Source organism: Drosophila erecta, unplaced genomic scaffold (genome assembly GCF_003286155.1).
Source record: "Drosophila erecta strain 14021-0224.00,06,07 unplaced genomic scaffold, DereRS2 tig00000055-arrow-pilon, whole genome shotgun sequence".
Lineage (NCBI taxonomy): Eukaryota > Metazoa > Arthropoda > Insecta > Diptera > Drosophilidae > Drosophila > Drosophila erecta.
Window position 1 is genome coordinate 11,096,813 of NW_020825200.1, and position 21,474 is coordinate 11,118,286.

The following is a 21,474-nucleotide window of genomic DNA, read 5'->3' on the forward strand; positions in this document are numbered from 1 at the left end:
CATCGACTTTCGATATACAGTTTGTTTGTTTCACCCGGCGTGCCATAACTAACTATCGGGCATTTCTACTTGTCATCATTGAGCTCAGCGGATTGCATTTCAAAAGTCATGGTGAAGTGTTTATTGCGAATACTTGTGTGCCAATTGAATTTGTTACTAACTCACCGCATTGATTTCAGTTTCGCAACCAGTACGATAGCGATGTTACGGTGTGGAGTCCGCAGGGACGTCTCCACCAGGTGGAGTACGCAATGGAGGCCGTGAAACTGGGAACCGCAACCGTGGGCCTGAAAAATAAAGAAAACGCTGTACTCGTCGCCCTGTGCAAGCCAACATCGGAGCTGTCGGCCACCCAGCGCAAGATCATTCCCATCGACGATCACCTGGGTATTTCCATTGCTGGCCTCACGGCTGATGCCCGCGTCCTAAGCCGGTACTTGCGCTCCGAGTGCCTAAACTACAAGCACTCGTACGACTTAACCTATCCGGTCTCCCGGCTGATCACAAACCTGGGCAACAAAATGCAGACCACCACTCAGCGCTACGATCGCCGTCCGTATGGTGTTGGTCTATTGGTCGCCGGTTACGATGAAAGGGGTCCGCACATTTATCAGGTCACGCCATCGGCGACCTTTTTCAATTGCAAGGCCAATTCGATTGGATCGCGTTCACAAAGCGCACGCACCTATCTGGAGAAAAATCTGAAAAAGTTCCCGGACTGCTCCAAAGATGAAATCATTTGCCACGGCATTCTGGCTATTCTCGGTACCGTGCCCACGGATGAGCATCAAAGCAAAGAGAATGCCCAGTTTGTAAGTTTATTGAACATTTGGCGTCGTTCATAAGTAGTTAATTGCGTTTCTTGCAGAACATCACTGTGGCCATCGCCGGCAAGAACCAGCCATTCAAAATTCTCACTGATAAAGAGAATGCCCAATATCTTAATATGGCAAAGGAGATGGGCGCTCCGGCTGCTCCGCCAAGGAACGACGATGACGGTGACCACCCATCCCCGCCAGAGGATCCACCAGCCGGACCACGCGACCCAGAAGTCCTCGTTGCAACCGAGCAGCGTCCTTAGGTATTTGTAGGGGTATGAAACCATCTTAACCATTGAAAATGTAAGATTGAAGGATACAATAAAATTGTTCATGCATTTGAATAGATTCTAAAACGGAAGAAAGTGCCTATTGCATTTGGATAGGTAGTTAATATATGCCAAACAATTGCTTGGAATTGTAAGCTATTATACTCACTCGGGGAAATAAATACGAAATTGTATTTAAATTTTAAACTTTCTTGTATTGGCGGTATTTATTATTGTTTGTGGGTATATTTATTCCTAACTTAATGGGGTTTTTCCAAGTTCACAGTGCGGTCACACTGATGGCTTAAAAATATTCCTAAATGCCGGTACTAATTTCTTCTTTAAAACAATGTTGATTGATTTTAGTGAATGACAAGATAACATCTAAAATGATATTTATACCAAAGAGAATATGTCGAGGGAGCGTCAACTTGAATATATTTTTCCACACTTGACATACAATTAATTACATAACGGAATTGCTAGCAAATGATCTATTAAAAATAAGAAAAAAACATGGTTTTCTAATAATAAAATAAAACGATTTGTGCGTTTAATGAGGTGCGCGTAAATATGCGCTTTTAAACATTAGTAATTCTTGTTAAAAATAGTTCGATACAAAAATGTACCATTGTTTACATTAGGAACACTCGTTTTGGATGGTAGAACCTCACATTTGATCAACAGGTCTTGTTTTATATGGTTTTTTGCCCCAAAAAAAGGAAAACACGTAATTAAAATTTGTTACGTCCTCGGCTTTTGCAGACAAGATGACTTTACCCGATCTTATAGCTGGTCTTTCGTCGAATCCCTACTTTGGGGCTGGTTTCGGACTGTTTGGAGTGGGTGCTGCTGCTGCTATATTGCGGAAGGGCCTCCAGGGCGGATTAATTCTGTTCCGGCGGCACTGCATGATAACCCTGGAGGTGCCGTGCCGCGACAAATCCTATCAGTGGCTGTTGAAATGGATAACCATCAGAGGGGCCCGGAAAACGCAGCACCTTAGCGTGGAGACGAACTTTGTGCAGAACGACAATGGTACGATTAAAACCAGCTATGACTTCATACCCAGCATAGGCAAGCATCTGTTCCAGTATAAGGGCAACTGGATTCAGGTGGAGCGCACCAGGGAGCAACAGACATTGGACCTTCACATGGGTGTTCCATGGGAAACAGTAACGCTGACAGCGTTTGGCAACAATAAGGGTATATATTTTGACATCCTAGAAGAGGCTAGGCAACTGGCCCTAGAAGCCACAGAAGGCAAAACCGTGCTCTATACAGCGATGGGCGCGGAATGGAGACCCTTTGGGCATCCCCGCAGAAGACGTCCCACTGGATCGGTGGTGCTGGACCGCGGAACTTCGGAAAGAATCATTGCCGACTGCCAGGACTTTATTAAGAGCTCCCTGTGGTACACGCAACGCGGAATCCCCTATCGAAGAGGCTACCTCCTTTATGGACCTCCTGGTTGTGGCAAATCTAGCTTTATAACTGCCCTGGCGGGCGAACTAGAGTACAGCGTCTGCCTGTTAAATCTATCCGAAAGAGGCCTCACAGATGATCGACTCAATCACCTCCTGAATGTGGCGCCAGAACAGAGTATCATTCTGCTGGAGGATATTGACGCAGCATTCGTCTCGCGAGAAGCTACTCCGCAGCAGAAATCCGCCTTTGACGGCCTCAACAGGATTACATTCAGTGGACTCCTAAATTGTTTGGATGGAGTGGGCTCCACGGAAGCCAGAATTGTCTTCATGACCACAAATTACATTGACCGCCTGGATCCCGCCTTAGTTCGTCCTGGTAGGATCGATTTAAAGGAATACATTGGCTATTGTACGCAATATCAGCTGGAGGAGATGTTCAAAAACTTCTTTGCCAACAGTGACACCATAACAGCCGAGGAGTTCGGAAAGCGAGTGAATTCCTTTGGACGCTCTGCAAGTCCGGCGCAAATTCAAGGCTTTTTTATGAAGCACAAACTGTCCTCCCCGCAAAGTGTTATTGATTCTTGCGAAGATATCTGGGAAAATGTTTTAGATCATAATAAAAAAAATAATTGAATAGTTGTGGATTTTGTTTACTTTAAGCTCTTTGAGACAAGACTGATATCTAGTTTGGGTCTTATGCAATAAAAACATCTTTCAACATACTGTCATCGATAGTAGTTTATGTCTATGTTTTCAAATTTATTTCATTTTGCAATGATTTAATATTATCCATTCTTTTTTATGCACAGTCGCATGAGTAATTCCCAATCGAACTCACCTAAATGAAGGTCTTGTTTTATATTATGATTTAATTACATTTTTATAGGTAATTTAAAAATATGAACTATGTTCTAAAATATATGTATATTTTATGTGACATTAAGTTTGATTAGTCCTTTGATCTTCTGGGCCTTCCGACCTTTCCTTTCCTTTGTCCAAGCGTTCCATTCGTGTTGGCGGGGCCCTTAAGTAATTTGTGCCAATCTTGCTCACACACCAAGCTAGCTCCTAACATAGTATACCTAAAAAAATGCATTTGAATTTCAAAATGGGTCTTCATGAATGGGTCGTATGAACTATGTAGACTTTGTTGATATGCATACCTATCACCAGGACGCAGACTGGATCCACACTTAGCACAACTAAAGCACCTTAGATGAAATACGCAATTAATTATTTGTTTTTGTTGATTTTGTAAATCGATATTATTTATTCCAGTAAGTGCTTTCGCTACCAGTTCACTTGGCGGTATAGTTTCCCCGCAACCAGAACAAACTCCGGAGCACCCGAACATGCTGGAATAGAAATATAGCATATTTAATTAGTTTCAATGTATTAGACACTAGAAAGGAGTCACTACATTTTTCTGCCGATAAGTAGGCAACATGTTTTCAAGACGGATTGCTAGATTGCGGTCGTTAGATTTCCTACCTGGAATAGTCCTTCTTGCAAAGAATCAGGCCTCGCCTCGTAAAACAGCTGGAACCCACTTCTGCTAGCATAGCTCCACAACAGTGACATTTAAGGCAGCCATTGTGCCAGTATCTGTCCAAAGCGTATAAAAGATATCTATCACTTATTTTATCTGCAAGCGAATAAGAGAACAGTAGTACGTTAAGTTATTGCAGCTCATAGATGGATAGGATGGATAGGCAATCAATTAGGTAACAATTGAGAGAACCTTGAAGAAGCTTACCTCCACAACCACCACACACTTTAATAAGGGAGTTGGAATGAATTAACTGCTGATTATTGAAATCGTTTGAAGATTCGTCCATGAACGATAGCTGAGACGATGAGATATTCGAGTTGGTCTCCACAATGTCCTTTGTGTGGTTTGAGTTTCTATAGTCGATTACTATGGGGGCGAAGTTCTCAGGACTAGATGAGTCTTGGTGATGTGCCGCTAGTATATCTCTGTATGAATGGAACGTTGCATTCATTGCAAATAATGTTGATGACTTAAGTCGTAGAAGGCATATGGGTCCTGTTTATGGTTTAAGCCTGAAAAATGCAAAAAAAAACGTTTATTGACAGAGGGAAATAATGCAAAATATTTACAAAATCACCTTTAAAAATGTACAAAAATGAAGCTTAGTCGTGGAACTCCATAATTGCCGTGTTTCTACCATAAACCCAACGCATTAACCACATACAAATATCTAAAACAAGTTTAAAATAATCAATTAATTTTTAATCAACTGTTGGACTATAAAACTAAATAAAAAGTTGTTTTATATCTCTTTTTATACATAACCAGGCTGATTTTGAAAAAAAATTCGAACTTCCATTCAGAATTTTCACAAGAAGTTAATAAAATATTTATTTTATCAATCGATGACAGAACGTGCTTTTCAGGCAATTTCTTGCCGTTTGCGGATGCAAAAAAAAGTAAAGACAATAAGCAAAACAAATTACTTCTGGAATTTTAGATCCGATCCAATTTGAAATTATTTTTGAATCATTGCATTCTGCACAGCTGTCATTACATACAAATAGATTATATACGCACATATGTATGTATGTACATAAGTAAAACACCCAAATGAGCATACATACATACACACACTAGCAGTGAACGCTTGCTATGTACGTATATGTGTGTATCAAACTGCGGTCTTAAGCCGATAGATTAATCAATATTTAATGTTTGTAATTTACACTATTCATTGCCAAGAACTAAAACTCCGCTGGCAAACTTGACGTTTATGCACAGAAATACTGTTTTGCTTTCAATTTCACATTTTAACAAGATTTTGTATACTTATATATGCTGGTATTTGTTTCACTTAATCACTCGACCAAAAGCCGTTCTTGTAAACAATAAACACATTTTTAACTTACACACTCATCAATTAATTATTTAATAGCGAAAATTTCTTCGACAACACCATGAGGAACAGTAAAATCGCTTCGGTTTCAAACACCATTTCTTGTATACGACTTTACATACCAAACTAATTCATAGATATGAAAGCAAGCAATCCGCGATTATATAGGGTGCATCGTGCACACTTACACATTTTAATCGTTCATTTCAGTTATTTGGCTGTAAAATATCGTATGCAGTGTTGACGGCTTGGATTTTTACCTTTAAGTAAAAGTTGACCACGACTAGAAAGAAAAAATATGTTTGTATTTAACTATGTAAATATAATATGCCAATGGTATTTCATAGGACATTTATCTATTTTACAACAAGTTATAATTAATAAAGTCGTATTGGTTATAGATTTATTTCCATTCCGGTGGGAAACGCCTGTATTTTCGTTCGTGCCTTACCTCAATAAAAGCTCATTTGATGCTTCACATCTAAATGGTATTAAAAATGTTTTCTTTATTATTTTTACATTACACCTATTGGGAATCTGTACGATTCTTAGAACAACGTTCGGTTTCAAGTAAGAATAAATGGAATCGAACAGTGTGGGAGAGACATCTAGAGGGCGCCAATTTTGCTAAAATTCCGCATTTCAGCGGAATGAATGGAACTTGTGACCGATATAAAACTCGATATCCCAAACCAAAAGCAGCTGACGTGTACAGCGAATAGCCAATCTTTGGGATGTTAAAAATCTGTTTATGTAGAGGGACAATGACACTCTCGTGGTAGTCATTTTGGTAGCTGATGACTTTATATACATTTTTATATGCTTGTACTAATCCCTCAAATCGCCGAATAGCCTTCTGCTCAATTGGTAATTATAGTAGCACTATTGGTAAACATCACATGAACGCAGATGATCTCGGTAACATCAAGAAAGTTGTTTTCAGAAGAGTATTGAACTGAGAACTGCTGAGCGAACGCGTTATATTGATTAGGTATTTTTTTTTTTGGGTGGTGCTACCTTTTAATAGTTTCCGAAGTACAGACGTTCAAACGGACGGACAAAAAGGACAATCGGATGGGCATAATTAGATTGACTTTGTTAGTTGTACCATTGGAAACAACCCATGTTGGGATGAGGTAAAGACTGGTTTAAGTATCTATTATCGGATTTATGCTACTTTTTTATTGACCCCGAAGTCGCTCTCTTTCTGTAATGACGTAATATAAATATAATGTGCCTCATAAGCGGACAACCTTTGGAGCCATATACTAATTTCTATTAATTTGACATATTTCAAGGACCAGAGCATCGATAACCCCGTTTAACTATAATGTTCTTCTATGGTACGACCTCTAATTTTCTTAAAACTGGGAGAAAATAAATAAAGGCATCAAATATAAAAGTATTTAAACAAATTATTTATTCAAATATGATAATTCTTATTTTAGGTTTTCTTGTAAAATAACAATTCCTTAACTTAACTATGGATTAAAATGTCTAAGAAGTTAAATCAATGGAAATTACTCGCCCAGTGCTGTTAAATGGCGGAGCCGCGGAAATTGCTTCAAACGTACTACTGTCAGTAGTCTGATTTGTAGTGCTCTTTTCCGAATTAGCCGAATGAGCATACCAGTCTGTGAGTGCGACCAAGTTCTTAGAGAAATTACAGTTTTCTTGATTGTATTCCTTTCTGTGACCTTGAGAATCGGAGAAAGTATTCGATGTACTCAGAGAACTAACCAATGAATGATTAGATATCGAGTCAACAGCGCAGCGACTATTTACAGAGTTAGCCTTATAGTTTGAAAAAATATATAAAGATTGCTGTAGGGGCTTAACAGTATTATCGACTACGGATTCTGGCTCAGGAGCACATTTGCTTGGCTCTATGGACCGCCTGCTAGACTTTCTGTTGTTATGCGTGAGTTTTATTATAGTAAGTGCATCCGAACCAAGTCTTTTTGGCGAGCCCATTGTTTGCTCTTGTTGCTCATCATCGTCAGAGGAGCATAAGTCAATTGTATCAACAACTACTTCCTTGGTAGGTGAAATCCTCCAGTGCGAGTTAAGCGAATTGTGGCGCGTTAGTCTTATATTTAGTTTTGTATTTGCAGTGGGATTTTGCTCTTCCATTACGTGTTCCGATATTTTTTTCAATCTGACTGATATTGGACGGCATTGCTTAATCAGCGGAGAGTTCAGAAACAAAAAGTTCTCAGTAGTGTCCCTGCGCTTAACAAATTGACGTCGCGGAAAGGAATATATATGGTAGTTATGTTCATGCGACTTTTTAAATGTACAATGCACGGTATGGTTTGATTTTTTCTCGAAATACTTTGGCCTGGTATTTGATTTTATGATCAATGGTGTGTAACAAAACCGATCTAGGCGTTCCTGTCTTTCCGAAATATATTCCATAGATATTGTTTGTTTTGTTGATTTCAACAATTGCTGTCCTGCAGGTGATGATATTGGGATAAACGAACACCTACTAAACGAATGAACTGTTCGATTTCTCCGTGATGGTAAACGCCTTTTTCTGTTTGATGTTTCCGTTGATGTTTCTTCGCTGAATGAAAATGTTTTCTGTTTTTCTTTAGATAAACTGTTATCAGTGAATTTGGATTGCAGGTTAAAGTTTAAAAGAAAGGCATTGCGCAGTTCGATATCTTCGTTTTTCCCGTCACATTTATTATCTGGCTCAGGGGAATCACAAAGTATAACGTCATCTTCCATGCAACAAATATTTTCGTGTTCCTGTTATGCAGAAATAAGTTAGGACCGAAGTATTATTAAATATTAGGTTTGGCAAGGTAATCAACTTACGAGTATAGCTTCTTTAGAATAAAGTTCGGCATCACAGTTGTCGCATAGATATATATCAAAAGGAGGTGGCTCAACCATCATATGTTGTAAGCTTTCGCTAATGGAACTGCTGTTCTTTTGTAGCAACAAGCATTTTCTATTTTTTTGTTGTCTATCATATGACTGTAAAATATACAAAAAATATTCGTTGCACATCAAATTAGAAAGAACACATATAAATTATTTAAAGAAATAAGAAAGTACTTACCATGTTTTCATTTCGAAAGGTAACCAACAGTTTGTTGTTTCTCCTGTCATACAATGAAGTTGTTGAGTTATAATTGTTTATAAATCTCAAGCTCGCGTGTTCATACGCAGCTAAGTCATTACAAAATCTTAATAGAAATAAGCTTTTGTGAAATTGATAGCATATAACCACAATTTCTTTCATTTTCTCCATCCAATTCTGTAAAAGAGATTCAAGTATTAGTATTAGAATTATAACTTTTTTGGGGTGAATATCAATTAAAAGCCCTAAAAATAAATAGGTATAGGAAAATAAAAGCTTACCCCAACAAATGCTTTCGGCTTTTTGAGCGGAATTTCGAAAGGCGCGCTTTCGGGCCACCATTCTGGTTCACTGCAATCTATTTTCTTTGGTAAGTTAATGTGTCCTAAAGAGCATTGCACCATGAAGGGAATAAAATTTTCTAACTGGGACTCCGTTATTTTTTCTAGGGATGTTGGATATCCGTTTGCAAACAAAAGCGGTAGGTTGGATATCATGTTGTGTTGAGCTTTATCCTTTTCATCCATTGTCACTAAAAGTGAATTAAAATGATATTTATATTTCCAAGATGTTCTAAGCCGTTTAAAAAGATTATTTAGAAATGTATTTCCTATTTTCCAACAAATTTTTACGCGGTAGCAAGTAGACTTAAAAATCCAAAACTACTAAACTTTCTATAAACCCAAACGATTTGGATATTTTATAGGAACTCGTCAAGTATAACGTGCAGTATATCGTCGAGATCAATACCGAATACAGTGAGGGGTGAGTTATAAACACACACCTTAAAAACTTTGTTAGCGTGTAATGTCCAAGTTAATGATGTCGAGTTGATATTGTCATATCCGTCTGTCCGTCCGTATGTGTCCGTATAAACGTCAAGACCTCGGGTACTTAAAACCTAGAAAGATTAGAACTAAACATGCAGAAAGCCACGCCCACTCTAACACCCAAAAACTGTTACGCCCCTAAATATACCAAAACGCGACCGCCATGAATAGATCGAATTCTCTAGAGATCATGATCCCAGGTGTACCTAGTTTAAAGACTCCACAAAATTACTTTTCTGCAGGACCAATTGAACAACGGTCACATTTAGAAGTGGGGAGCGATAACCTCAAAATGGCGAAGATTTAGACTGTCCAATCGATAAAAGTATCGAAGGATTTTTTTTGCCACTATACGTACCTTGAAATTTTGATTGATTAGGTACTATGTATCATACATAAAGTGTACAAATAAGGTACGGTAATATGTTTAAACTTTTTTCTTCATAAAAGACTAGTTTCGCCAGAGGCGTTGCCACACTGTTTTAGAACAAAAGCGAGTGGTTACGCCTAGGGATTTCATAAAATGAACATGAATTGGATTGTTTCCACTTACAGGTTTATGCGCTTTCGCTTCTCGAATGCGAACTATGCTGTTAGAAAGACTTATATATTCGTGTGGCAAGCCACAACCAGCGTTTCACTTTTGGCAAAAGGGGCAGCTCATAAGTCTTGCGTCTAACTGCAGATTTCCTTACTGAAAAACCACGAATGGCTCTCATATGTGTACATGTACTCATACGAACACACACGTACCAACACACATATGTATACCAAGGGAAGTGGAATAAGTTTGCAAATAAAATTTTTACTGCATAACTTGGGACATTTTCATACGTAAACACACACACACAAGCACTTCAAGATAATTATAAAAAAACACAAATAGTCATATGTTAAATGGAGTCATCAAAATTATGCTGTGGTATAAATATCCCACCTGATTTAGACGAGTGTATGTAATACACGCAACGAAAATTACTATGTTCAGCATCATTTAAAATATAATTTATATAGTACACACTTATACGTTTAACTGGTTGATAACGAACATTTCAACACCGATTTTATATGGCAATACATTAAACTCAGAGCACTGAAATGCTCAATGCTCTCTGCATATACATATCACTGAGTAAATCAAATCCATTAGAAAGGAGTCTCAAGAACCAATCAAAATAGAACATCCATCGGTACGCACCAAAAATTCGCAATGATTAACAAAACGGTAGACACCGAGATCTACAATCACAAATATGATAACATAGTTACAATACACAACACTTTCTTCGTAAAAAATTAATTTGTTGTAGTTACTATCGAATAGTCGAAGTGAGAACTGACTGGTATATGACTGAAATTGCAGTGACAAATACGATGCAGTCATCAAATTGAAACGCGAAAACGAAACAAAATTTTGTGTTCCACTTTTACTTTTCTCGTAAAAAGATTTCCTTTAATTAAGAACTACGTATTTTATTCAAGAAACAATAGTTTGGAATTAATTTAAGGAAGGTACGGATGGGATTTTTGGATGTGAAATTGATTCGATTCCTTCAAAATATTTGATTTAAACAAGTTGGCATTGACTTCCATTTGGCGTTGAAAGCAAAAAAAAATCTGGGATATTAAATAATAATTGAAAGTATTTAAAAACATACACTCTCTTTTCTTTTTGACATATTGTTGTATCTTTTTCTAGCCTTTTGGTAAGTATCAAAAAAGTCTCGCGTATTTATTTTTGGCTCCTAATGTTATCCACGAATAGTTAATTAGAAGAAGCAAAGTCTGGTGTTCAGAATGTAAGATGCACTATTAACTATGTAGCTCCCTTCCTATCACTTAACGCATCACAGACAATTGTGGCGTAAATTTTGATGCAACCCATCACAAAGACTCATTTTGATGACCACATTGAGATTAGGCTTTTTTCTTTTTGTCTCTTCCGGGCCCCTATTATTGTTCATTTAATTATACCTCTCTAAAAAGTAGTTTGCAGTGATAATGAGAACAGGTTAAAGTTTATGTTAAATTATTATCGTATGCCAATGCCACCGTTTCTTAAGCAATAACAAAACTAAGCCGATAGTCATATATATCGATATAACTGCTTTCTCTGCAGAACGCGTTATCGTATTGCTCTACCAATTGTGCAACGTGTTTGAGTAAATCTGCGAGCAAAAGACCTAAAATGAAAGTAGAGGCACTGGACAAATTCTGGGCTGACAAGAGTCGCTACGATCTTGCCGAGAAGCGGTTCTATGAAGGTCCCCAGAAGGTAAAATCAGCAAACAATCCCAGGCAGTCATAGGTACTTAAGTTAATAGCTAGTTTCACGTGGCCGGTAAAAGAATTCGGAATGGTTTCGGTTTGCAATGTTTATTGCAAATCTGTTTGTTTTAATAGCAAGGACGCCGAAGCACACATGTTCTACACATTATTATACACACATAATACACATAAAAAGATGCCTATATTTACCTGCCTTTGATTTTCAATATCTGTGTTCATATTGCACATTGCATTGGTATATTCTTACACCTGTATGTAACAGGTGAATAATGAACACTTTTAAACAATAAAACTATGTACATATGTAAAAGGTGTACAAAACATAGTGTTGAAAAAAACTAACTTTGGCAAGCCAAATATATAATATACTTTTCATTTGGCAATACAAAAATGTGACGAGAATTGTATAAATACAAAATATAACATGCAAAACTTAGATATTTTAAAAGCTAAGAACAGATAAAAGCAGCAACATTCTTTTATGCCTCAAAATTGTTGCTTCAAAAACAACTGGACTAGTATAATACAAGGTTAAAAAATGTATAGTTTATAGTTAGGTAAAGATTTAAATGCGTTGTATTCTATCCTCAAATATTTACAAAATGTATTGCATTGTACAATATATGAAATACGTGCAATTATTGGGCTGATTAGAATGAGGCTTATCAGTATTTCAACATGGCTTGCATGACAACAGTCTTACGTAGATGCCCGTACATTAAACATTTCGTTTTTTCTTTTTTGAAATGAATCATCATTTTATTAAGTTCTCTGAAATCCTTTGTTAACTATTCGATACACCAAATGCCAGTTCACACAAGTAATCAATGGTGTTGTCTTATTTTTAAAGGTAACTGATCGCAGCCACTACAGCCCATTAGTAAGCGAAATCGCAAAGGCTAGGGAACACATACAGAACTCGCTGGAAAAGGTAACTATTGTGTTATATCCTCACTTCTGCTTGCTTATAGACGGGTATTTATTTTGTATTCCATGATTTGATCACATTCCTAGGTTTCTTTCGATTGCTTAAAACTTTGTAGAGAATTGTATAGTTATCATTTACATTATATTTAGTCTGTACTTGAAATTATATAATCAGTATAACACTCTGAGGCCTTGAATTTGATTTATTAACAAAGCCATTTATATTTCCAGATCGATGGCGTTACCCTGGACGATGGCTCAAAGTCCGAGCTGGCCAAGCGCCTGTCCCAATTGGAGGGTGAAAACAAGGAGTTGAAGTCTCAGGTTTCCTCGTTGAGCCAGCTTTTGAATGCCGTAGTAAAGCGCTTGGACACTGTGGAAGCTCAGCTGAAACTCACGAATGGAGTGTCTAAGCAGCCAGAATCCGAAGCGAAAAAACCAGAAGCAAGTGAAAAAGATGATGACGACGATGTGGATCTATTCGGATCGGAAAGCGAAGAGGAGGACGGAGAGGCGGCCCGCATAAGGGAGGAAAGACTGGCAGCTTATGCTGCCAAGAAGGCCAAGAAAGTTCAAATTATTGCCAAGTCGAACATCATTCTGGATGTCAAGCCGTGGGACGATGAGACCGATCTGAAGGTTATGGAGACGGAAATCCGCAAAATCACTCAGGACGGTTTACTGTGGGGAGCTTCAAAATTCGTCCCAGTTGCCTTCGGCATCCAGAAACTTAGCATCTCATGCGTGGTTGAGGATGACAAGGTTTCCATCGATTGGCTGACTGAGGAGATCGAGAAACTGGAGGACTTTGTCCAAAGTGTTGACATCGCTGCATTCAACAAAATCTAAGGAGTATACATATTTTTTTACACTACAGGATCGGATTTGCCTCATTACAAATGTGTTTGGAAGTCATCTAAATAAATATTTTGATAAAACAACCGAAGAACTGTGTTTAAACTTGGAGTAATTGGATGAATATGCTTAAGTAGTTTATTTTAAAAAATTGTTTATGCAAACGAAATGTTTTTCATTCTCGTAATACCCATAACACTCAATACTTTTTAAAAAAAGAAGTGGTACAGGTTTACATCATGTATTCGGAATTCTTTTATTAATTAAAATAAATTCATTTACGCACGAGTATAAAAAACAATGCAAATTACCTTTTAAATAAATATTCCATTACACAGCTAAATTATACACATATTATTAATGATTAAGCTGAGGGGGACTAGTTTCATAAAGCTCTACAAATTATAAATAGTTAATCATAAGTTATTTTACCATCTAAAGCATTACTTCGTTTTCTGGTTTCGCCGACGTTTGGCGCTTAAACTCGCAGCCTGGAGAAGATCGAAGCGTGGTCATCGCTGTGCTAGTTGGAGCATACGATTTGGTCAAGCCAGCGCGGGTTCTAGTGGATGCAGTGCTCGGACTTGTTTGCAAACCTATAAATGAAATAAATACAAAGACTTATTAGGAATCATTCAAATTACATGAGCTAGTTAAACTAAACATTACTTAATTGATGCCATCGAAACTTACCGAACTTAGTCATAATTTCGTTATAAATTCTGCGCTTAAAAACAAATATGATGAAGACAAAGATACCAAGTAGCACATTGAACGAATCGCTGATGGTCCAGAAGAACGTTTTCTTGTGATCGTAAAACAAAATGCTCACTATTTCTAACAGCCATGTAATGCCCATTACAAAACACAATTTTGTGTTCATAACAAATCTGGTTTTGTCCTGAAAAAATCGCCTCTTCAGCACTGGCTTATCGCTATTCAAGCTTTGCATCTTGTATATTTCATTTTTCACTTTGTTGCAATACTTCATCGTGAGCACGAACAGAACCAAGTTTATAATAAATAGTATGCCAACAGGTCCAGAAAAGAACAACAGGCTGGCTGATCCAAAAGAATCATCTGAAATGAATATAAATAACTAAAAATGTCATCGTTTTCCAAATAGAATATTAACTTACATGTAAACCAGCAACGACCGTGTCCAAAATTTGGCCGAACCGCTTCTGGTAAAATGTCAGATTTCGTAAAAGCTATGGTGATTGCAGTAAGCAAAGTTGGAAGCCCCCAGCCATAACATGAATACCAAATGAATTGTCTTCTCAGGTCGCTCTTTTCGCAGCTCTTTATCTTCGTTGACCTGCACATAGAAAAAATACGTTTTTATTTAAACTTTGAAACTTTTAAACTTTTGAAAGGAATTTATAATTACCCGAAAGTTTTCCATATGTCAAAGGAAGTGATGTTCATCCAAGAAAATGCCGCCATTAAGCAGAAGTACACGAAAAAACCTTTAAGAGAATCGAATTTATTTAAATATATTATAAATTTTAATAACTAGAAAATGAAAAACCATGTACACAGATAACTGTGATATAAAAATATCTAACAACTATTTTATTCACTTAGCTTAAATGAGACGGAATACCTCTATACAATCAAGGAGTTCACGAGTATAATTAGTTCGGTAATAATAAAAGAGCGTGCAATCGATTTCCCGCTTTTATGGGATAATAACTTTTAGTCTGCTGTCCCAGCAGGATTAAAAACTAATTACTTAATGGCTGCAGTACGCACCAGAAAGAAAACAGATGTCGTCATTTGACGTGGGTTTCAATTGGCCCAGCGCAATTCCAAGATATGCCGCAAACAAGCTGCTAACGAGGCAAATTAGAATTTTTCCGGGAAGGTTTCGCAATTTGGCAATTGAGATGTAGACAATCAGAGTGAGGGCATAGAAGCAGCAGGATATGAGAAGTCCAATCGGATACATCTTAAAGCGAATCCTGTCTCCAGTTACTACCTTATTATCAAAGCAGAGAAATGTATAAAGCTGCTCTGAAAGAAACGAATGCAAATAATTAGGATTTACAACAGAATACATAAATAAATGACTTTAAATGGGAAGGAGTTTACCTTTTGATTGGGCCTGACCCTTTCCACGCAGTATTGAGTATTTGTATACGTTTTGAAAGTGTTATGAATAATAAGTGAGCCATTGGACGGATTGATCGTATGCGAATCATCTGGGAAATTATCAGGATCCAAGCGAAACTTTGGGCACTGTAAGCCATGAACAATTCCAAAATCTGAAAAGTATTGAAAATACTTTTTGAAATATGACCTATGTCAATAAAAAGCAAATGTGCCATTCATAGGTTGATTAGCCAGATAAGAATGTTGGACAAAAATAATTATAATGACAAAGCTAACGAAAAATGTCAGCACTTACGATTGACGTAGATAATAACTTTGATAAAAACAATTGCTAGGTACTTAAAAACAATTGTTTTTAACCTTAATTTGATCAGACAAATGACAAAAAATCAAAATCTATTGCTTCCATTTCTTATTAATATTTTTGATCATTAAGTTTACGACTTTAATGGGCGATTACTGCGTTCAATTGGTGATCGTTTCCTGCTAAACAAATAAAAAAAACAAAACAATAAAACTAACTATAAATGTGCTGACGACATACCTGAGGGCTTTGAGAAGTTTGCGTTGATATTAAGGTTCTGAAAACCCTCAAACTTCAAATCGCTTCCATCGTTTTTGCAATAGGTACTGAAATTTCCTTTGGCATACATTTCACCTTCGGCACAACAACGTCGAATACAGGGTATTTTTTGGCATATTTTGGTTTCTTGGCAAGCCCGCACTAGGTATTTCTGTTCCGGAAGTCCTCGTCTGTCCAAGTCCGCATCGTCGAAGTCATAAATAGCTTCGATGCAAAACCTGGAGCTCGGCAAACTATTGGATCCATCTCTCCAAATCAGGGAATTATTATGGAAGTGCACTTTTCCGGAGGACACCGTGTGCTCCACCAATGCTCGGTTGTCGGAACAGTTTGGGGTGTTATCAAAAAATATAATTGGACTGCTGATGATGGAGGTATAAACAAATAAATCGCTTTCGCCCGGCCTGCATGTATTATTTTCGGAAACGTAAATAAATCCCTGTGGGCAGCACTTGTTTACAAATCCAACACTTTGAGACGGCACATTCTTTTCAAATTCACAAGATAAAACGATGAGACGTCTGTTTAATAGTCCAATGCACGAGTTATTTCGCAAATTCAAGGTGCGTTCCCCTAAATCACTTATACTCAGGCTGGTGAAGTTTTGGCACCTTGATAGTGGGGGAAATTGGGGGCCTGAGTCATTGGTTACTTTTTCTAATCCAAGACCCTTTGGGTCTATCAATTTGCCTATCACTTGGGTAAGATACGGAAATTCACTGAGGTTGCTTTCGGCGGAAGCGCACTGGAATATTTCTGCATTGTCTGAAGTGCGGTATTTGAATAGTAACGAATTCGCGGCGCAGCACATCTGAACGGCGAGCACTTTTGAAATGCCACTTAAAATCAGGCACACTAAACTTAGTCCGATGATCATTGTTTACGCCTTGGATTTTATTCCCAATAACCAATTTCCCAGCTTGTGTAATGTTTGTATCTTTTCTTAGAACGGACCTTTCATATCTTATCATTGAGGAATCGTTATCGGACCATATACACTTCGAACCGCATGCAGTTGCTGGATTTAACGAACTGAACTGAAGTCTTCGCGATTCCTTCGCGAGCAAATGCGAATGTTTATGGGTAAACATTTGGCCTACACACAGACGGACACAACACGACGCATGTATAGAGGGAATACATTTATGGATTCGTAAGCTTATATGTACAAATAAGTTATGCCCCACAGAGTGCTTAACACTTAGCATGCTGGGTGCTCACGGATGGCATCAATACACCCAAAACGCCGCATATTGATTTAGGTACGTTGTTCTTACATATATCTATATCTACAAAATTCAATTGATGACTTTGTACACTAGCTTCTGATGGCAGGAGAAATGTGACTGGTCTTGTTGGCATTGTGCAAAGCTCATTAAGGCGAAATTGATAAGGTACACGTGTACATAGGTGGGTAACGTAAACATTAGCCCGAACAGGATATTTTAATTGTGTAAGTACTCTAAGTGATAAGCTAGAAACGGCCAGGGATATGCAATTATCAATTTTTTGTATTAACTTAAATTCAGAAATTACTAGCTGATTGATCTTAAGCATAAATGCAATTTCTATATCTGCCAGTTCTTATAGATTCTTATAAATCGCAACTTGCTTATTATTATTATTATATTATCAATGGGATAAAGTAAATTCATTGCTTATATCAATTGGTTTAAGAAAGTCCACCAATAGAGCTGAGATTGAACGATATTTTAATTGAAAAACTCCGTATTTTTGTGTTATGGATTTATTTGTATAACAGTCAGTTACTAATGCCTGTTTGACTGATCTTTCAGAAAATAAATAATACTTTTAAATTAGACGTAAAAACTTATTGTATATACCGCCAACAATCAACTTTAACCTCAAGTCAAATGTTCTACTTCATACACGTTCAAAAATTCCCTAACATTCCTTCTAGAAGAAGTTAATAAGGTGCACACTGGCACACAGCTGTCACAGGTCAGGACAAAGACATTTTAAATACCAGCACCACTTATATGTACATAAGTAATATTTTCATGTTTTTTTTAACCTGTTCCGGGGTTAAGTTGATATTTAGAAGATTCTTTAATTAATTTACTAAATTAAAATTAAAAAAACATTTAATAATTAAACATATGTAAATATGTATCTATAGCTATTATAAAGGAACAAAACTGAAATGCCGGATACAACAATTTTTTTACTCGAAATGTGGACCAATTATTAAATGTTTATTTGTTTTTATAACGCCATATGTAAATTTCACTTAATGTTTATTGAAATATTTTGGTCAGAACTTCTTGCAAAAATTGTTTCATTCCAACGTTCCAAGTCAGGGTAATACATATTTATTATCTACACCGAGTGAAAACATTTTCCGAGTCATCAGAAATTTGTATTATTGATAGCATGTTGTAAGGCGACTTCACTATTTTGAAGCTAAATGAATTTTTATATTGAAACGCAAAGTTGAATACGTGAGCAGTATATAAAAATCGGTGAATACAGTGACTTCTTTAGTCAGCCGAAAGTAAAGAGAGCGAAATAAATTTTTTAAACAAACTAAACTAAATTTTCACTGTGAATAATGATGACTGAAAAGTTAAATTCTGGGCACACTAATTTAACAAGCAAGGGGTTTGTATATTTAATATTTATTTATTTGTTTTTCCAAGAGCACCCAAGTGTGGTGTCCCAACAAACCTAAATATGCATGCACATTCATCAAGCCATATTTATGGTCAGATCCCAAAAACACAAGCCGTTTTATGCTTCAGAACGTCCATTTTTGCAAATGATTGAACATGTAAAAGCCGATGATCTGTGTATTTGCAACATCATGTATTTAGGCACAACTAAGCCTGCCAAAATATGTTATCTAATGAAAAAACCCAAACTATGCAATTTCCACATTTATTTCACTTAATTGTATGTATTAGCGGAACCTATGTACATATGTATAAAATAGTTATGTACATATGTAGTGGCACATGTGCACTCGTGGACATATTTACCGCTACAATATTTGCTAAATATATAAGTACACTGCATTAAATCATTTAGAAAATAACACCACATTTATGTGAAACTGACATTTGGCGATTCTCAACTTTGGAGATTAGAACAAAACAGGTATTTTTTGCACTTCAGCAGCGTGAACAGTTATTCGTGGGCTGCCATTTTAAAATTTGGAGTAGCGTTTCTTTTTCTCTGCTCCATAAAAGTGCGAAAGAGAAAAGATGTTACGTCCAACCGCTTTTAAATTGCTCCGTTTTTAAACGGTATTTTTATATATTTAAATCTTTAGTAACAATCTAAAGTCAATATTAATATTATTATTTTTATTAATACATGGCTTAAGAATTTGCTTTACATAACAAAAAAAATGTATTTACAAAATCTTCCATTTTTAAACGCTTTTTAGTAGTTATGCATAGCTGTAGATGTTCTATATCCTAATATTTAATTACCATCATTAATTTCTTACCCAGGCTTATAAATGATCTTCAAATTGCTGGAAACACAAGTGACGATATGGGCTGGAAATCAAAGCTGAAGCTGCCGCCAAAGGACAACCGATTCAAAACAACTGTGAGTTTGCCGACAAAAAATCTAGATTTAAGCAACTTGAGCACAAACAAAAAAACAAACAAATAAATGTATCGCATTTTACAGGATGTGACCGATACGCGAGGCAATGAATTCGAGGAGTTTTGCCTTAAAAGAGAACTGCTTATGGGTATATTCGAGAAGGGATGGGAGCGCCCTTCGCCAATTCAGGAAGCAGCTATTCCTATAGCTTTAAGTGGAAAAGATGTACTGGCTCGGGCCAAGAACGGCACAGGCAAGACAGGAGCCTACTGCATCCCAGTTTTAGAACAAATAGATCCAACCAAGGACTACATTCAGGCACTTGTGATGGTCCCCACCCGAGAGTTGGCGCTACAAACCTCACAGATATGTATTGAGCTGGCGAAACATCTTGATATCCGGGTAATGGTCACAACGGGAGGAACCATTCTGAAGGATGACATTCTTCGTATTTATCAAAAAGGTGCGTTTAATAGTTCAATAGCCGAATACTGATTTAATTGCAACTTTTTCCATTTTCCCACGCCTGCAGTACAATTAATTATTGCAACTCCCGGACGAATATTAGATCTGATGGACAAGAAAGTTGCCGATATGTCGCATTGCAGGATATTAGTTTTGGATGAGGCCGATAAACTATTGTCGCTTGATTTTCAAGGCATGCTGGATCATGTTATACTTAAGTTACCAAAGGATCCACAGATCTTGCTATTTTCCGCAACATTTCCACTAACAGTCAAGAATTTCATGGAGAAGCATTTACGCGAGCCTTACGAGATCAACCTGATGGAGGAGCTAACATTAAAGGGTGTCACTCAGTACTATGCATTCGTACAAGAGCGCCAGAAAGTACACTGCTTGAATACGCTGTTTTCTAAGCTACAAATCAATCAGTCTATCATCTTCTGCAATTCCACGCAACGTGTCGAGTTATTGGCTAAAAAAATCACAGAGCTTGGATATTGCTGTTACTATATTCACGCAAAGATGGCCCAAGCACACAGAAACCGAGTGTTCCACGATTTCCGTCAAGGACTTTGTCGGAATCTGGTATGCTCCGACCTGTTCACCCGGGGTATCGACGTGCAGGCCGTGAATGTAGTAATCAATTTCGATTTCCCTCGAATGGCAGAGACATACTTGCATCGAATTGGTCGCTCAGGACGTTTCGGTCATTTGGGTAAGTTAATTACATTTGCATTTTCTCGATTTCTTCAGTTCATATTATAGCATAGCCTATTTACATTCTTCCTTACTGTGAAAGTGGACTTATTTCAAACTTTTCTTCGTATTTTAAGGTATTGCTATTAACCTGATAACCTACGAGGATCGGTTTGACCTGCATCGGATTGAAAAAGAACTTGGAACTGAAATAAAGCCTATTCCGAAGGTCATAGACCCCGCCCTTTATGTCGCAAACGTTGGCGCATCCGTTGGAGATACTTGCAACAACAGTGATCTGAATAATTCTGCGAACGAGGAGGGCAACGTTAGCAAATAAAACGGATGCACTGTAACGCTAGGATCTGAAATACAGTCTAAATCATGGAATCAATAAAAACAGATGAAATATTTCAGAAATCAAAATTGTATTAAATAAATGGAAAGCAATTCAATTTTTAAATGCGCTCTTAAGTTAACTGGCCGACAGGTCTATAAAAAAACCAACCTGTTTACTTACATTTGGTGGGTTTTGGTGCTAAGAAGAATTTATGGCAATTGGTAAGGAAAGTTAAGGGGGTATTTTTAAATCCAGTTAGGTTTTAGCCAACAGGATTATAAATAACCTCCCGA

General features: G+C 37.1%; 7 protein-coding genes across 13 annotated transcripts; 4 read left to right on the top strand and 3 right to left on the bottom strand.

Moving 5' to 3' along the window:
- Positions 1–5: 5 nt before the first annotated feature.
- On the top strand, positions 6–1,179 carry LOC6541617 (proteasome subunit alpha type-1). The gene is made up of 3 exons (XM_001969379.3): positions 6–111; positions 180–812; positions 869–1,179. The coding sequence occupies exons 1-3, from the start codon at positions 109–111 to the stop codon at positions 1,079–1,081; spliced, it is 849 nt and encodes a 282-aa protein (XP_001969415.1). The 5' UTR covers positions 6–108; the 3' UTR covers positions 1,082–1,179.
- A 168-nt stretch (positions 1,180–1,347) lies between these two features.
- Positions 1,348–3,248, top strand: LOC6543296 (mitochondrial chaperone BCS1). The gene is made up of 2 exons (XM_015158923.2): positions 1,348–1,413; positions 1,853–3,248. The coding sequence occupies exon 2, from the start codon at positions 1,858–1,860 to the stop codon at positions 3,151–3,153; it is 1,296 nt and encodes a 431-aa protein (XP_015014409.1). The 5' UTR covers positions 1,348–1,413; positions 1,853–1,857; the 3' UTR covers positions 3,154–3,248.
- On the bottom strand, positions 3,155–5,617 carry LOC6541342 (LIM domain transcription factor LMO4-A). Of its 2 annotated transcripts, XM_015159505.2 has the most exons (6): positions 5,425–5,617; positions 4,650–4,742; positions 4,277–4,584; positions 4,012–4,165; positions 3,684–3,875; positions 3,155–3,602 (listed from the first exon to the last, which is right to left on the bottom strand). In XM_015159505.2, the coding sequence occupies exons 3-6, from the start codon at positions 4,521–4,523 to the stop codon at positions 3,470–3,472; spliced, it is 726 nt and encodes a 241-aa protein (XP_015014991.1). In that variant the 5' UTR covers positions 4,524–4,584; positions 4,650–4,742; positions 5,425–5,617; the 3' UTR covers positions 3,155–3,469. The 2 variants fall into 2 exon arrangements, with proteins under 2 accessions (XP_015014991.1, XP_001969417.1); XM_001969381.3 differs by lacking the exon at positions 4,650–4,742 and having other exon boundaries at positions 3,365–3,602; positions 5,425–5,616.
- A 1,190-nt stretch (positions 5,618–6,807) lies between these two features.
- On the bottom strand, positions 6,808–10,716 carry LOC6543293. 3 transcript variants are annotated; one of them, XM_015159503.2, is made up of 5 exons: positions 10,534–10,716; positions 8,787–9,037; positions 8,485–8,682; positions 8,238–8,399; positions 6,808–8,168 (listed from the first exon to the last, which is right to left on the bottom strand). In XM_015159503.2, the coding sequence occupies exons 2-5, from the start codon at positions 9,030–9,032 to the stop codon at positions 6,909–6,911; spliced, it is 1,866 nt and encodes a 621-aa protein (XP_015014989.1). In that variant the 5' UTR covers positions 9,033–9,037; positions 10,534–10,716; the 3' UTR covers positions 6,808–6,908. The 3 variants fall into 3 exon arrangements, with proteins under 3 accessions (XP_015014989.1, XP_015014988.1, XP_026834235.1); XM_015159502.2 differs by having other exon boundaries at positions 10,273–10,716; XM_026978434.1 differs by lacking the exon at positions 10,534–10,716 and adding an exon at positions 9,889–9,967 and having other exon boundaries at positions 6,836–8,168.
- Positions 10,717–11,422: 706 nt separating this feature from the next.
- LOC6542507 (probable elongation factor 1-delta) lies at positions 11,423–13,436 on the top strand. Of its 2 annotated transcripts, XM_001969383.3 has the most exons (3): positions 11,423–11,610; positions 12,475–12,555; positions 12,783–13,436. In XM_001969383.3, exons 1-3 carry the CDS (start codon positions 11,524–11,526, stop codon positions 13,398–13,400), a joined length of 786 nt encoding a protein of 261 aa, XP_001969419.1. In that variant the 5' UTR covers positions 11,423–11,523; the 3' UTR covers positions 13,401–13,436. The 2 variants fall into 2 exon arrangements, with proteins under 2 accessions (XP_001969419.1, XP_015014410.1); XM_015158924.2 differs by lacking the exon at positions 12,475–12,555 and having other exon boundaries at positions 11,425–11,610.
- A 200-nt stretch (positions 13,437–13,636) lies between these two features.
- LOC6541836 (probable G-protein coupled receptor Mth-like 3) lies at positions 13,637–17,452 on the bottom strand. The gene is made up of 7 exons (XM_001969384.2): positions 16,066–17,452; positions 15,501–15,673; positions 15,162–15,417; positions 14,797–14,875; positions 14,546–14,724; positions 14,100–14,486; positions 13,637–14,002 (listed from the first exon to the last, which is right to left on the bottom strand). Exons 1-7 carry the CDS (start codon positions 16,979–16,981, stop codon positions 13,842–13,844), a joined length of 2,151 nt encoding a protein of 716 aa, XP_001969420.2. The 5' UTR covers positions 16,982–17,452; the 3' UTR covers positions 13,637–13,841.
- Positions 17,453–18,441: 989 nt separating this feature from the next.
- Positions 18,442–21,281, top strand: LOC6542713 (putative ATP-dependent RNA helicase me31b). 3 transcript variants are annotated; one of them, XM_001969385.3, is made up of 5 exons: positions 18,442–18,726; positions 19,581–19,680; positions 19,765–20,143; positions 20,213–20,860; positions 20,979–21,281. In XM_001969385.3, exons 1-5 carry the CDS (start codon positions 18,677–18,679, stop codon positions 21,179–21,181), a joined length of 1,380 nt encoding a protein of 459 aa, XP_001969421.1. In that variant the 5' UTR covers positions 18,442–18,676; the 3' UTR covers positions 21,182–21,281. The 3 variants fall into 3 exon arrangements, with proteins under 3 accessions (XP_001969421.1, XP_026834096.1, XP_026834095.1); XM_026978295.1 differs by lacking the exon at positions 18,442–18,726 and adding an exon at positions 19,071–19,221; XM_026978294.1 differs by lacking the exon at positions 18,442–18,726 and adding an exon at positions 19,307–19,370.
- The last annotated feature ends 193 nt before the right edge of the window (positions 21,282–21,474 follow it).

Coding starts and splice junctions, on each gene's coding strand:
- LOC6541617 (XM_001969379.3), top strand. Junction 813..868: donor GCAAAGAGAATGCCCAGTTT/GTAAGTTTATTG, acceptor CGTTTCTTGCAG/AACATCACTGTGGCCATCGC.
- LOC6543296 (XM_015158923.2), top strand. CDS start 1,858: ATGACTTTACCCGATCTTATAGCTGGTCTTTCGTCGAATCCCTACTTT.
- LOC6541342 (XM_015159505.2), bottom strand. CDS start 4,523: ATGAATGCAACGTTCCATTCATACAGAGATATACTAGCGGCACATCAC. Junction 3,876..4,011: donor TGCAAGAAGGACTATTCCAG/GTAGGAAATCTA, acceptor TTTCTATTCCAG/CATGTTCGGGTGCTCCGGAG. Junction 3,603..3,683: donor AGTCTGCGTCCTGGTGATAG/GTATGCATATCA, acceptor GCATTTTTTTAG/GTATACTATGTTAGGAGCTA.
- LOC6543293 (XM_015159503.2), bottom strand. CDS start 9,032: ATGGATGAAAAGGATAAAGCTCAACACAACATGATATCCAACCTACCG. Junction 8,400..8,484: donor CCTTTCGAAATGAAAACATG/GTAAGTACTTTC, acceptor TATATTTTACAG/TCATATGATAGACAACAAAA. Junction 8,169..8,237: donor ATTCTAAAGAAGCTATACTC/GTAAGTTGATTA, acceptor TCTGCATAACAG/GAACACGAAAATATTTGTTG.
- LOC6542507 (XM_001969383.3), top strand. CDS start 11,524: ATGAAAGTAGAGGCACTGGACAAATTCTGGGCTGACAAGAGTCGCTAC. Junction 11,611..12,474: donor TCTATGAAGGTCCCCAGAAG/GTAAAATCAGCA, acceptor TTATTTTTAAAG/GTAACTGATCGCAGCCACTA. Junction 12,556..12,782: donor TACAGAACTCGCTGGAAAAG/GTAACTATTGTG, acceptor TTATATTTCCAG/ATCGATGGCGTTACCCTGGA.
- LOC6541836 (XM_001969384.2), bottom strand. CDS start 16,981: ATGATCATCGGACTAAGTTTAGTGTGCCTGATTTTAAGTGGCATTTCA. Junction 14,725..14,796: donor GACATATGGAAAACTTTCGG/GTAATTATAAAT, acceptor TTCTATGTGCAG/GTCAACGAAGATAAAGAGCT. Junction 14,487..14,545: donor CGGTCGTTGCTGGTTTACAT/GTAAGTTAATAT, acceptor TATTCATTTCAG/ATGATTCTTTTGGATCAGCC.
- LOC6542713 (XM_001969385.3), top strand. CDS start 18,677: ATGATGACTGAAAAGTTAAATTCTGGGCACACTAATTTAACAAGCAAG. Junction 18,727..19,580: donor ACTAATTTAACAAGCAAGGG/GTTTGTATATTT, acceptor TTTCTTACCCAG/GCTTATAAATGATCTTCAAA. Junction 19,681..19,764: donor ACAACCGATTCAAAACAACT/GTGAGTTTGCCG, acceptor CGCATTTTACAG/GATGTGACCGATACGCGAGG.